The sequence below is a fragment of the Prosopis cineraria genome, unplaced genomic scaffold, assembly GCF_029017545.1.
Source record: "Prosopis cineraria cultivar Desert tree isolate PC_DT_omini unplaced genomic scaffold, ASM2901754v1 PC13, whole genome shotgun sequence".
Taxonomy (NCBI): Eukaryota; Viridiplantae; Streptophyta; class Magnoliopsida; order Fabales; family Fabaceae; genus Prosopis; species Prosopis cineraria.
In genome coordinates, this window is record NW_026555344.1 from 7,543,688 (window position 1) to 7,557,680 (window position 13,993).

The window sequence follows — 13,993 nt, forward strand, 5'->3', positions numbered from 1 at the left end:
GAAAAAGAAGAGAAAACATTGATAAATGAGGTAGAATGAAGGTTTGCTTTATTTCTTTTTGATCCCAAGCTTCAAAATTCTCCCTCTTGCTCTCTTAGGGTTTTCTCCAGTTGCAGTTGAAAGATTGCTCCTCAAGTCTAAAAAAATGAGTTTTGTAAGGTCTTTTCACATAGAAAAGGAAACCGTGCATTTTCTACATTTTCATCTAGTGCCATGGCATCAATGAATAATTTTGATAAAAATTCTGATAGTGTATAGTATTTTTGCTTTTATGTTTTGAAATCAAAAACACATTTTCCTTATCTCTTTTCTTTTTCTTGCTTTAATTTTTCTTTGTCTTTAAATGAATATTTTTCATTTAAAATAGTTCTATGATTATGAATAAATTTAATTTATGGTTTACATTTGTATAAATATTATTTAAAAATATTAAATTAATTTTTGACCATTAACCCTTAAGCATACTTGATTTGATTCAATGTCCTATTATTTAAACCTTGGAAAAATCTAATTGGTTCTTTTCAACTCTCTCTCTCTCTCTCTCTCACACACATACACACACACATTTTTATATAGAATTAATGCCAATAAAGTTAGAATGGATTAACCTTACTGATTAATTCCTTGGTTGAAGCAAGTTATTAAGACTAGGTAAAGTCTTTTAGTCTTCACCTGCTGCCAAAATTATCATATGAATTGGTTTAATTTATTCATGTCTCTCTCTCAGCTTTCTCCTGTATTTCTCAAGCACACGCATGTTCGCATGACCCTTTCCTTTTTTGATACAAAAGAAAGCGAGGAAAAGAAACTAAAAACAAGAAAGCTAAAGCTTTAGACGGTCTAAGATAATCTAGGAAATGGGGCACCAAGGGTGCTAACTGATAGATTCCAGGAGCTTCCACCAAAGAACGCTTAGCAAGAGAATCAGCCTCGTGGTTCTCCTCTCGACCAATCCAATGTTCTCATGACCCTTTCTTCTTACTATTTAATGCATAGTTTTGAATATTTGTTTAATTGGACTTTTCTTTTTTCGTTGATGGACGTCGCTCAGTGCTTTATTACACAATATAATAATATTGCTAAGTTGCTTACTATTTATGTTCTCAGTTCTTCTGCTTTTCTCTCTCATTCCTTCTCTATTTGTTTATATAATTTATAATTAATTGGTAACTAATGAGAGGAATTAAGGGAGATCAATTGAATATATTCAGGATTTGAGTTGATTTTTTCATCGGTATTCGTGAAACCGATGAAAAATCAGTTGGAGTGATTGACTGCAAGAGTAGTACACGTTTTTTACTTGTATTTTTCTTTAATAGTTGATCTGGTCTTAATTATATTGCAGAAGTTAAATAATACAAAAGTTATACAACTAATTTAGATATATCAAGAAAATTATGTGAGTGATTGTACGAAAAAAATGTGTATTAATTTCATTAAAATACTCCTTTTAATTATTTATATTAGAACTGCCCCATTGATGGAATATAATTTAGAAAAAAAATTATAAATTTGAGAAACAAAGTAGGTTGCTGTATGTGGACCAAAAACAATACTTGAGAAGTTTCGGTACCCCGTTTATAACGTTGGTTAATGATTGAGACATGGCTGTTATATTAAATGAATTAGACTTATCTACGGGAAAAATGCGTCAGTGCTGGGATCCACTCCAGGCCGTGTGTATTGGAATATTAGTTGTTAATCACGGTTAATTAGTTGTTAAGATAAGGGTTAAGCAATTACGTAAGGGAGCTGTATCTCACCTTTAAGAGGGGTTAACAAACAAGGACGGAGCTAGAGCTTGGTGATTGGGAGGGTCACACTGAAAATAAAATGAAGAATGGGGGCTAAAATCTAATTTAAACTATTTTACAAGTAAAAAGAATAATTTTTACCAAAGGACCAATGATGCACGGGCCACAAGAACCCCTCCTCGCCCCCCTGTGGGTCCGTTACTGTTAACAAAGGGTCCACCTCATTGTTTCACATTAAAGGTAGGGTTTGTAAATCATCTTAGTTGGGTAGGTTAATGTAAGGTTTTCATCATCTTTGTCATTAATATTCTCTTCTTTATATTCCCTCCGTTTCTATTTTGTAACAAAAAAGTTATAACACATAATTTAAAAAAAATTAATTAATTATATTAATTGTATCTGAAAATAAAAGAATTGAACTATAACAATCTTCATTAATTATGTTAATTAATTCTTTATTAATTGTTTATTATGACTATGAATGATAAAATTATGAGGAATAATTTAAAAAATTTATAATAAATACTTAGTGAAAGATATGATTTTACTGATGTAAAAAAACAAGCTAAAAGTGATCATTTTTTTTATAAATAAAAAAAGAATGAGTATTCTTAACAGTGTGACCTTGTGTTCTTGAGTTGTATTGTGTGCGTATATATGACTAAACATAGTAGTGAATCCAAGAGGCCATGGATTAAAGTGAAAGGGAACATATCATATTGGCACATATAGCAAGATGATCACCAAAATTAAATATATAGCTCGATCTGTTTTGAACCTGATATTAAAATAATTCAAATTGCTTAAACAAACATTAGATATTTTAATTAAATAATTGATAGTACTAAAGCCCACATATTTATTAAATTTATAAAATTCAATACAGCCAAAAGTAATTTAATTAGTGTGTCTCTAATAATAAGGTAGTTGAAGACTTTTCTGAAGAAAAACGTGTTTGTGCGGTCATTGGCTTACTGCGTCTAAATGCGTTGTTGACTTGTATGCGTCAATTAATGTAACTATAAATACAAAGTGGCCATCAGTTTAGACTGGAACATATGAGATTAGCACAGAGGATGATGATGGCCACCAAAATTTTTCTATCTCATCTTTTTATACTCCTTGCTTTCCTGGCACTCATTCAAATTACTAGCTCCTCTGAAGCCGGCGATGACGTAATCGGCGTTTACTGGGGCCTGACGGATGATAACAGTAATCTTACAGAAACATGCGCCACTGGAAAATACACTTAGGTGGTCATATACTACCTCGAGACCTCCCAGGGTGAATTTAGCCCTCAATTCAGCAACCCAGGTATCTGTGACCCTCCTTTATTATGCCCCACCATTGGCACAGGTATCAAATATTGCCAACAACAAGGGATCAAGGTGATGCTCTATATTGCTGGAGACGGTTGGAATGTGACCTTATCTTCTGCTGACAAGGCTCGAAATGTTTCTGATTATTTGTGGAACACTTTCTTGGGAGGAAATTCATCTTCTCGCCCATTTGGAGATGCCATATTGGACGGCATCAATTTTGATATCCGCTATTCTACAGCATACTGGAAGGACCTTGCTCTTTACTTGAAGTCACACAGCACTTCAACACGGACGGTCCTCTTATCTGCATCACCTCTGTGCCGATTTCCTGATAATTTTCGTGGCACTGCCCTTGAAGAACATGGCCTTTTTGACTATGTCTTCGTACAATTCCAGAACGACCCTGCTTGCGAGTATTCAGAATCACAAGGCAATGGTCACTTATTACTAGAAACATGGAACCAATGGACGGAATCATTATTAGATGGTGGGTCCAAAGTGTTGATGTATTTGCCAGCATCTAAAGCTACTCAGGACACAGGAGGCTATATTCCTCTTAGCGAGTTGATCACTAATGTACTTCCTATTGTAAGGCAGTCACCGAACTATGGTGGTGTGATGTTGTGGACGAGGGGCTATGACGAAGCAAGTAATTACAGTGACTTCATTATTCAACGAAGTTCTCTGTGCACGCCCCAAAGCGCTTCCAGGTGCAGGAACCAAGACATGAGCTTTGAAGAACGTGTCGGGAACATGGCCGGTGATAATTCAAAGACTTATGAAGGTGTGTCGTCGTGTTGTGAGACCATATGCAAGAACAATTGTTCGTGCGTGGCTTATGCACTAGTGAATTACAGTAGTGGATGCCAGATATGGCTTGAAGGAGCCACATTCACTGAAGAAGCTGCAGGAGCACAAGGCCAGTCAATTTATGTTGTAGCTGTTAGACACAAAGATTGGTCCAATTTTCCAACTTGTACTGCCCTAATATATACTCACTCAATTAAAAAATGTAAGATATTTTTAATCGAATCTTACCTCCTAATAAAATAGTTAATTATTTTTCAACTAACCCTATCTTTCTATATTTATCCCTATTAAACACTCTATAATAAATATAAATTCATTATTAATAGGGGCACTTTTGAAAAAAAGATAATGATTACATCTCAAAAAACTAAAAATACCTTACATTTTTAAATATATAACTCCTTAAAAAATGCTTTACATTTTTTAATGGAGGGAGTATATTTTTTAAAGCAAATTAATCTGTTGGTACTTATAGTTTTCACTGATTTTAAATTAGGTCCCTTATATAATTTATTTTGTTTGAATGGAACCCTTATATTTTGATATGTTAGGATATGTTAATCTTTATAGGTTAAAATTAGTAATGAATGATAAATTTTTTCAAGACAAACACACTTTTAAAATTTATAGAAAATTTGATTTAAAACTTTTTGGCTTAAAAAGAGAAAAAATAAAATTTAATTTAATACAATGTTAATATTTTTTTAATTTTTTTATAAAAATTTATATGTACAAAGTTTATTTAGAAGACATAACCTAATTATAAAATTTATAAAGATTATATGTTTAATTTTAAAGTTATACAATAATTTAATAAAATTATATTTAAAAAAGAAAAATTCATGGATTTTAATCTTCATAAACTTAATTTAAATTTATTAACAACTATAAGAGTTCAATTGAAATAAAATAAATTATAAGGACCTAATTGAAAATTAAAAACATATTACAAATGCTTACGGATTAATTTTCTCGCTCTCTCTCTCTCTTTTTTTTTTTCAAACGGTACAAGATAAAGTTATCTGTTGATGATCACCGTTCCCTAGCTACATCTTGGGTTACATCCTACATGCATATGAGCCTTTTTCTCTGTTTTTTTTTTTTTTAAATTATCCCTGCATTATTTATCTTTCTGCTTTTTTATAATTTTGCGTTTTGAGCTCAAGGAAAGCCATGATTAGGAAACCAAAAAAGGTAGGATTGAAATCCCAAGCTATCCCGCTGCACAGGACCTTCAAGCGGGATCGTGTCATGACATATGTACATGAATCATTTATGCCCACTTTAGCTAAGCGGTCTGTAATAATATTGCACTCCCTAGGCACACATACTACACTTGAACTCGTCACTTTAGAATTAATATCCGTCTGATTTGAAGAAACACCAAACTGCAATCAATATTAGTTGACGACGTAGGGTCTAAAATCTGTTCAACCAAGGCCTTTGAATTGGTAGGACATTTGAAGTTGCTTTCTGACTTTATATAGTATATATGCAGTCCCTACAAAATTATTTCGATCTTTATATAAATTGTATTTTAATTTTTTTTAAAAACTAGTTTTGTAAAAATTCCATATATATATATATATATATACAATGCACGGAGAACGTTTTTAGTTTTTAATGTAATCTTTATTATACTATTATTTGCGATATAAAATTGACATTTATCAGAAATAATTGCATGCAATATATATATATATATATATATATCTGTCATCTCCAGCCAAATTTTTCTTCTCCCTCTTTTTTGTTTTGGGCTGAACAAGCTGATTATCTTCCCAACTCCAACATCTCCTACCAGGAAATCTGGCCTATCAATCATTTTTTAATCTTGACTTCAACTAACATAGCCTGTAGATTTGAAATAAAATATTAAATAGAATTGGGAAAACACAGTTTTCATGAGCGACAACAAATAAAACTCATGCTGAATGGTAGACAGAATATTCATGAGCAGAATATTGGCTAAAATCATATTCTTGTGAACTGTAGGAGATAGGTGGTGGATATGGCTAATCATCGGGTTGGGATCAAGCATAACATTATCTCTGATCTGTTACTTATCCTTACGGAGAAAACACAAAGCAGAAGGTAATATCTACCTTACAATATAATAACACACACACACACAAATTCTACTGAGTTTATTACTTCCTCTATATCACTTATATTTTCATGTCACATGACTAGTGCTCGGGAATATAAAGCAAAGGAAGATATTACATGACATTGGAGGCAGCGCAATGATTTACATGGTGCAAGGCAAAGCCAAAAGGAATCATAAATATCGAAGGGCAAGCAATAATAATGAGGTTGAAATATTCAGTTTTGAGAGCATTGTAGCTGCCACAAACAACTTCTCAGTTTCAAACAAGATAGGAGAGGGTGGTTTTGGTCCCGTTTACAAGGTAATAATATATTTCACTTTTGTGAATTGAGACTTGAAACTATCTGGATATATATAACAAGATTTCGCAACATTGCTTTCAGGGAACACTTACTGATGGACAAGAGGTTGCAATAAAGCGACTTTCTCAAAGTTCTGGACAAGGGCTAACAGAATTTAAAAATGAGGCTAAACTTATGGCCAAACTTCAGCATACTAATCTTGTAAGGCTTTTGGGGTTCTGCATCCAAAGAGATGAAAGAATATTGGTCTATGAATACATGTCCAACAAGAGCTTAGACTATTACCTATTTGGTAAGTCATCCTTTCTTTTGAAGAAAAATATGAACCTGTGAGTGTTAAGCGTTCTAATAAGTATATTTACCCTAAAACAGATGAAATCAAACAGCGTGTACTAGATTGGGGGAAACGATTTGCCATTATAGAAGGAGTTGCCCAAGGACTTCTTTATTTACATAAATATTCAAGACTCAAAGTGGTGCATCGTGACTTGAAGGCAGGAAATATTTTACTCGATGAAGAAATGAATCCTAAAATATTTGACTTTGGCATGGCTCGAATATTTGGGCCAAAAGGATATGAAGAAAGCACAAACAGAATAGTTAGCACATAGTAAGTATAATACATATAAATAACCCATTTATTTTCAGTTATTTTTTGTTGACTTTTTGATTAAGTCTGATTGAGTTAAGATTCTAACATTTATTTTTCATGTTGCTTTAAGTGGTTATATGGCTCCGGAATATGCAATGAATGGTATTGTTTCAAACAAGATAGACGTGTTTAGTTTTGGTGTTCTTCTACTTGAAATTCTTAGTGGCAAGAAGAACAATAGCTGTTATGATTTAGATCATTCTCTCAATCTCACAGGATATGTAAGTTTATCCAAAATCTATTCGACAAATTAAATTCATTGCATAATGTATTCTAATAAATTATTAGTTAAACTTTTGGAGGATAATGGAATTGTTACAGGCATGGCGGCTTTGGAATGAAGGTAGAACTTTAGAGCTAATAGAGTCATCATTAAATGAACCAAGTGCTCAAAAGAAAGTGCTTAGAGGTATTCATACTGGTCTCTTGTGCGTTCAAGATCAAGCAATAGACAGACCTTCCATGGTAGATGTAATTTCGTTTCTATCAAATGATACTATTCAACTTGTCCAACCAAAGCAGCCAGCTTTTTTTGGCAATGTGGTAGAGGAAGAGTTCGAGTTATCCAGCAGCAAGCAAGAACTTTATTCCAAAAGTTGCTTAACAATGTCCAGTAATTTAGACGGTAGATAATTAAGTTGAGGGATGCTTAATAAGTTGTCTAATTCTACTTTTAGCAGAGATCTTTTATATATAAGCTTTGTGAGCATGCGTTGAAATTGTAGCCTTTCGCGCTTGTGGCATGCATCTTATCACTTTTAGTTGTAAGAATCCTGAGTTTTCTTCAACTAATATTTCTTTTCGTCAAGTGGTGGTTACTATAGTTTTTAGTTTTATAATCTTTACTTTTAAGAATTAGAGATACATGACTTTGGCGATTGTTAGTGTTATAACTCTTTTTATATAATCTTTTATAGAAATTCCTTAATTTATTAAAATTCATATAAAAGATATCTTTTCATTTTAAAAATATTCCAACTATTCAGCAAGAAATGACTAGTGCCTAAGTGAAAATCCTTTTATTTTTTTTAAAATTTGAATAGTATTTTACCAACTCTTAAGAATGACAAGACAACCCTGCATGATTTCTTTAATCCTCAAGAGAGGAAATCTTTAACTCAGATATTTCATACAGTCATCCGTCAACAGAACGTCTTTTTATAAATATGGAATCTTAAAATTCTTCCCCAGGTGGCTTATATGATTTGAAACCTTTATTGATTAATTGCAATAATCTTCAATGGTTTCAAAATCAAAACAACCCCCGCTTTGAATTGTTGAGCCCAACACAATCCCCACAAAGCTATTGACGAGGGCCAAGAATCAAAACATCACACAAACAGGCCCAAAAACCTAAAAGCCCACTTTCTGCAAATTGGCAGACTACTCAAGACCAAAATTAATCATTGTGGGTAAGTTTTTGTTCTTCCTTTTTTCACCATCACCTTAAAATACCGGCAAAGTTAGGAACAGGAAGATTCAGTTTAATTTTTTGCATAGAGATTTTATAAAATGTTCTGATAAACTTGCCAAGCTTGCTCATTCCAGACAGAAATTTTTGTACCTGTATTCATCCACTATCTTATATTAGGGGATGGACGATGAAGAAAGGAACATTAGATCTAATATGGGTTTGATGTGAAGTTTCTTCTGTTTCTGTTTTTTTTTTCATATAGTTACGTTTTTCATTAAAAAACGTTTAACAATTTAATCAGATCACCTTTAACACCAGAGATACATAGTGGCAATCTCCCTCTGCTTCAGATGACCTATTAATATCATGTCAGCGCTTCGATTCCCCACGTACTCCAGAGCACACTCGCCACAATATTACCAATTGTATAGTGTTATTGTGACTGGGAGTTCAAATCCAATCCTAAAGTAAATGAACCCAAAGCAAGGTTGAATTTAGTTGCCCATGATGTCGAGTTTCGTCTCTGCCTTGTTTCCTTTGTCATATCGCAATCCCATCCCTTCAAGGAGAATTGTGCTAGTCCCACTTTCATTCTTTTGGAAAAGTCGCAAGAAACCATCACCATCTAGCATTAATTTTTTGTACGTTTGAAGCCGGGGAAGAGTATAGGATATAAAGCCAGGATCTCCGTTTTATGCAATTCTTGAATTCTCATGTTACCTTAACCATCAGTTATGAGTTTTGGACACGGGTGAGAATCAAGGGGGTCGTATCGGTTGGCAATAATCCAGATGAAATATGCTGGTCTACTGATTCCCAAGTAGTACTGCTCATAACAAGTGAAGAGCTTAAGCTCGTAATAATCTTTCGATGAGTCCAAAACATCGTCGCGTGTTAATCCTGAAGTGCCGATGCATCAATGCCACAAAATTAGGCCTGAAATTGTGAGTTTTAAACAAGAAAAATGAGGAACAGATGAGGCAAACGCCTACGTGATACATCACTGCGATCGCCGGATACATGACCATGTGTCGTGGATCACTTCCATTAAGCTTATCTACGATATTTTCTTGGTATTTTCCCTCAACCCCCAAAAGAAGATATTTTTTGACACATTTCTTGATCAAGTAAAATATTGCTTGGCTATGACGAAACACTTTTAATTTTGAATATTTATACAAATAAACAAGTCCTTGAGCTATACCTTTAATAATATTAAGGCTCCTCTTCCAATCCAATAAAGCCTTATTATTGGAATCTATGTACCAAAGTAACTAGATTTTATGCCCCATTTGCGATGCACGGGATTTTTAAACCCTTTTTTGTTTAAAAAAATTAAAAAAGGGGAAGATTTTAATGAATTCAAGTTTTTTAAGAATGAATAAATATGATATAAAATTTCTTAGCCATAATTCTCTGTTTTTCTAAAATTTAAGTCATTAAAATTTAGGATTAAAGGTCAAATCTATATAAAAAGTAGTCGGCCAAGGGCACCTATTATCATAAAGTGAAGAAGGGGGTATAAATACCTATAACATTATATGAGTGAGTGTAAAAGTGATCAAACCATTAATTTTACCTTAACAATATTAGTTTTCGGTATTAAATACAAAATTGATCAAACCATTAACAAATTATTTTATTTTTACACAATTTCCTATTTCTCCCCCATGTTTTTTTATCTTTCTACTTGATAATAAATGAAAAAAAAAAGAATAAACTGGGCTCACTGTCATTGTTGAAAGAACTGTAGATCAACAGTGACAAATATTATGCGTTACAATATACATGATGATTGACAGATGAACACGTTATGGCATATCCGTCTCAATAGAAAAGCATAATTAGAATATGAAGGTAGATAATTATATTGCATAACAAAAAGATAGAAACCCAAACTTTTACTTGGCATATATTCATAGATCAACATCTTCTCTTCTCCTTCCATGCAAAATCCAAGAAGTCTTATCAAGTTAGTGTGTTAAAGTTTGACAATCAATCATTATTAAATTTTGATATGCCTTATCTTGAACATTTATAAAGTCTTTTTACAGAAAATTTTGATACGCCTTGTCTTGAACATTTATAAAGTCTTTTTACAGCTATTTCTTGTCCATCCAACAATTTTTCATGAAAAATATGTTTGTGTCAAATAATAACTATTCTCTCAATACACTTGAAGTGAAAATGGATTGAGGTCAGAGATGATAAATAAATTAAAAGCATTGGTCTTGAGTGTTCTTTCCTCTACTCTGCATTTCCTTTCATTGTATTATATTCCACTTTCACACACACACACACACACACACACACACACACACACACGCACATCCATTTAACGCAGTAAAAAATAATTAGCTATTACCTTGAAGACAGGTCCAAAGCCACCCTCACCTAAATTATTTGTGGACAAGAAGTTACCTGTTGCGGGGGCAATGCTTTCATAGCTGAATATATGGATCTCATGGCCTGTTTTATTGCTTTTATCGAATTTCCATTTGCTGTTTACAGTAGCGAAGGGTATTGCAATTCCAATTTCATGCAATAACTTGGTCCATTTCAATCTCTTTGCCACTACTCATGACTGATCGAGCATGCGTGTAAGAAAAGTCAAAACTAGTTGGATTGGATCTTACCAAACTATGTAGTATGAAAATTAAAGACATCACTTTCTAAATAATATTGAACAAGATACTAATTACCTTCTAATCTATGCTTTTTTAGAAATAAATAGCATATGTAAGATGACAAACTAATGATCAAGAGAGATCCACCAACCACACCAATTATCAACGGCATGTTTTGAGATTCTTCTACATTGGACAAAACAAATCTTCATCAATATTTCGTTAAAAAAATCGAGTGAGGGAGACAGACTTACTCTCGTTTTTCACTCCAGGATTGCCTTAGCATTTGTCTTGAATGAAATAAAATTGACGCCCATCTGGAGATTCTTTAAAGTCATCAGATGATATGTCATCCCACATCCGATACCCAATACCATCCTCGTTTGAAGAAAAATAAAAGACGCAAGAGCAATTCATCAAATATTTGACTCCACTAATCATACAAAGACAGAGTCTCAGTGGTCTCAATCTTGAACCTTTGTTGAGACATATTACCACTTCGATTGTTGGCAAAGCACACGTAAGCATCAGACTGTCTGCAACCTGGAGGCCTGGGAGGGTTACATTCTGTAACAAGTTCTGGGTTCTCGATGTTGTATGCCACTGACAGTGCCCCATAAATTTTACCCCTTGGACTTAAACCAAAAAAACTAACTTCATTGTCGACCATCGCTCCCGAGTGAAAGAAATTGCTTTCTGTTTCATTTGTCATGTTAATAAATTGGAGATTTAAATATCTCACATGGTGGCGAACTCCCTCTGTATCCGGTGCACCGATCTTGTACTGCGTCATCTTGGCACTCCAGTGCACACTTCCTCACCACCATATAACTAATCAGAGCATTGTTGGAGTCCACGTCCATTCATAAAGCAAACGAACCTGAAGTTGGGTTTTGTGGTGATGCCCGTGACGTCATGTTCCATCTCTTCCCCGTGACTCTGTCAAATCCCAGTTTCATGCCGTTGATGATAACGTTACCGCTTGGGTGATCAAAACTGTTCCATAGCACTATGTCAGGTCCGCTTTCTGTCTTGTGGACAAGCTTCATGAAACCATCATCATCTAAACTGGTAGTAGCTCTGATTTTTGGTGCGTTGATTATGAGCTTTGGACTCGATTGAGTCTGGTTTCAGTGCTCAGCAAGCCGTGCTCATCATGAGATCTAGATTTTTTCAATTTTAATTTCAATTTTAATTTTATAAAAATAAAATTTATAATTTTTTGATAAATATATTCATCATCAATTTGACCAGTACTAATTCAATTTGAGATTTTAAGTGATTCAATTTAATATTATAATTTTCATAAACTGACTATCTCGATATATTCTGGACAAGACAGATTCAATATTAAATTTTTTAATAAGTTCTTATTTTAATTAATATAAAATAAAAATAAAAACTTTAAATCTAGGCCTTGCAGATAAAAATTCAATGTTAAATCTGAACTATTCAAAATGCATCTAGATAATTAATTTATAAAAATTATAATATTAAATTGAACCATCCAAATTTAATCAGTACTATTCAAATTGATGATGAATATATCCAAATTGATGATAAATATATTTATAAAAAAATTTATAAATTTTATTTTTATAAAATTAAAATTAAAATTAAAATTAAAATTAAAATTGAAAAAATCTTTAATTTAAATAATTCAAATCTTTTCTTATGACGAGCACCGCAGTGCTTAGCAATCTTTTCTTGGTTGGAAAACCAGACGCCATCTCCAGAGTTTTTAGTGATTGCGAAGAAGTACTTGTTGGAATGAGGGACAAGTTCCTGACGGCGAGGTCAGAACATTATCGTCTGTTAAATTTATTCCTTGCGACAAGGCGTTACCTATGTTGGATTTAAGACCTAAGATCGTGGTTGTCAAGCGTAAAGGCAGTGTAATGATAAGACAAGTACGGTTCTGCCTCTGCAACACATTTGGAATGATCGACGCGCTGTAACATGCGCCAGTTGGATAGTGAAAAGCATGAATGACTCTAGAAATTAGTTTGACCTTCTTGTGGATTTTAATTGCTTTATCGTTAACTCTTAGGTGCCGCCTGCAGATCCATCAATGCGACAAAATTAAAGCTTGAATCTTTCTACCATCTCCGAACTCATCACCAAAACTTTTTGTGAGTACATATCAAATCTTTTCCCCATGCCTGCATATTCCCGCCAACTTTTAACAATGGGCGTTGATTTTAAAAAACACTTTCACTTAAATGAAAAATATAATTTAAAAGATAACCCTATTAAAATTAAAATTCACTACAAGTTTAAGATAGTGAATTGAAATTAAAATCCTTTAACACAACTTATTTGTATCCCTATTATTTGCTATTCATTATCTTTCAAACTATTGTTTATTGTTCTATTTCATTTATTCATTACAACATTTTCACTTAAATTAATTTCAAGTATTGCTTTCGCATTAACACGACTTATTCATGTCCCTACTGTATGTGGTTCATTATTCTTCATATTATTATTCATTGCTTTATTTCATTTATTCATTATAACATTTTTACTTAAATTAATTTTAAGTATTGCTTTCATGTTAGCATGACTAATTCGTTTCCCTACTATTTGTGGCTCTTTATTCTTCAAATTGTTGTTCATTGCCTTATGCTTGTTTATTACAACATTTCACTTGAATTAATTTCAAGTGTTGCTTTTATGGTAACATGACTTGTTCATGTCCCTACTGTATATTGTTTATTACCCTTTAGACTATTGTTCATTACTCTACATCACTTATTTATAATCTTATATATTTATAGTTTATTTTTTCTTGATAAATTTCTGTTATCTTTCAATAGAGACAATCTTGTCATTTTGTCAAGAATTTTAATTCCAATTTAGTATCCTAAACTTACAATGACGTTTTAGAAATTCAAGGGCTTTTTTTTGGGCATGAAAAGGATTTTCTTTTTTATCATCTTTGGTTTAGGGGTCTTCTATGTATGAAATTTTCCCAAATTGTTAGGTAATGCACAATTATA

The 13,993-nt window shown here is 32.8% G+C and overlaps 2 protein-coding genes across 2 annotated transcripts; both read left to right on the forward strand.

Moving 5' to 3' along the window:
• The first annotated feature begins 2,738 nt into the window (after window positions 1–2,738).
• LOC129289845 (hevamine-A-like) lies at window positions 2,739–4,461 on the forward strand. The gene is made up of 2 exons (XM_054926607.1): window positions 2,739–4,088; window positions 4,457–4,461. Exons 1-2 carry the CDS (start codon window positions 3,146–3,148, stop codon window positions 4,459–4,461), a joined length of 948 nt encoding a protein of 315 aa, XP_054782582.1. The 5' UTR covers window positions 2,739–3,145.
• Window positions 4,462–5,885: 1,424 nt separating this feature from the next.
• LOC129289846 (G-type lectin S-receptor-like serine/threonine-protein kinase CES101) lies at window positions 5,886–7,583 on the forward strand. The gene is made up of 6 exons (XM_054926608.1): window positions 5,886–5,980; window positions 6,080–6,297; window positions 6,380–6,590; window positions 6,671–6,908; window positions 7,021–7,171; window positions 7,272–7,583. Exons 2-6 carry the CDS (start codon window positions 6,133–6,135, stop codon window positions 7,581–7,583), a joined length of 1,077 nt encoding a protein of 358 aa, XP_054782583.1. The 5' UTR covers window positions 5,886–5,980; window positions 6,080–6,132.
• Window positions 7,584–13,993: the final 6,410 nt, after the last annotated feature.

Bases quoted from the DNA above. Each gene is read 5' to 3' on its own strand.
- LOC129289845 (XM_054926607.1), top strand. From the start codon at position 3,146: ATGCTCTATATTGCTGGAGACGGTTGGAATGTGACCTTATCTTCTGCT.
- LOC129289846 (XM_054926608.1), top strand. From the start codon at position 6,133: ATGATTTACATGGTGCAAGGCAAAGCCAAAAGGAATCATAAATATCGA. The intron at 6,298-6,379 runs GTAATAATATAT...CATTGCTTTCAG, and splicing joins GTTTTGGTCCCGTTTACAAG to GGAACACTTACTGATGGACA. The intron at 6,909-7,020 runs GTAAGTATAATA...TGTTGCTTTAAG, and splicing joins AACAGAATAGTTAGCACATA to TGGTTATATGGCTCCGGAAT.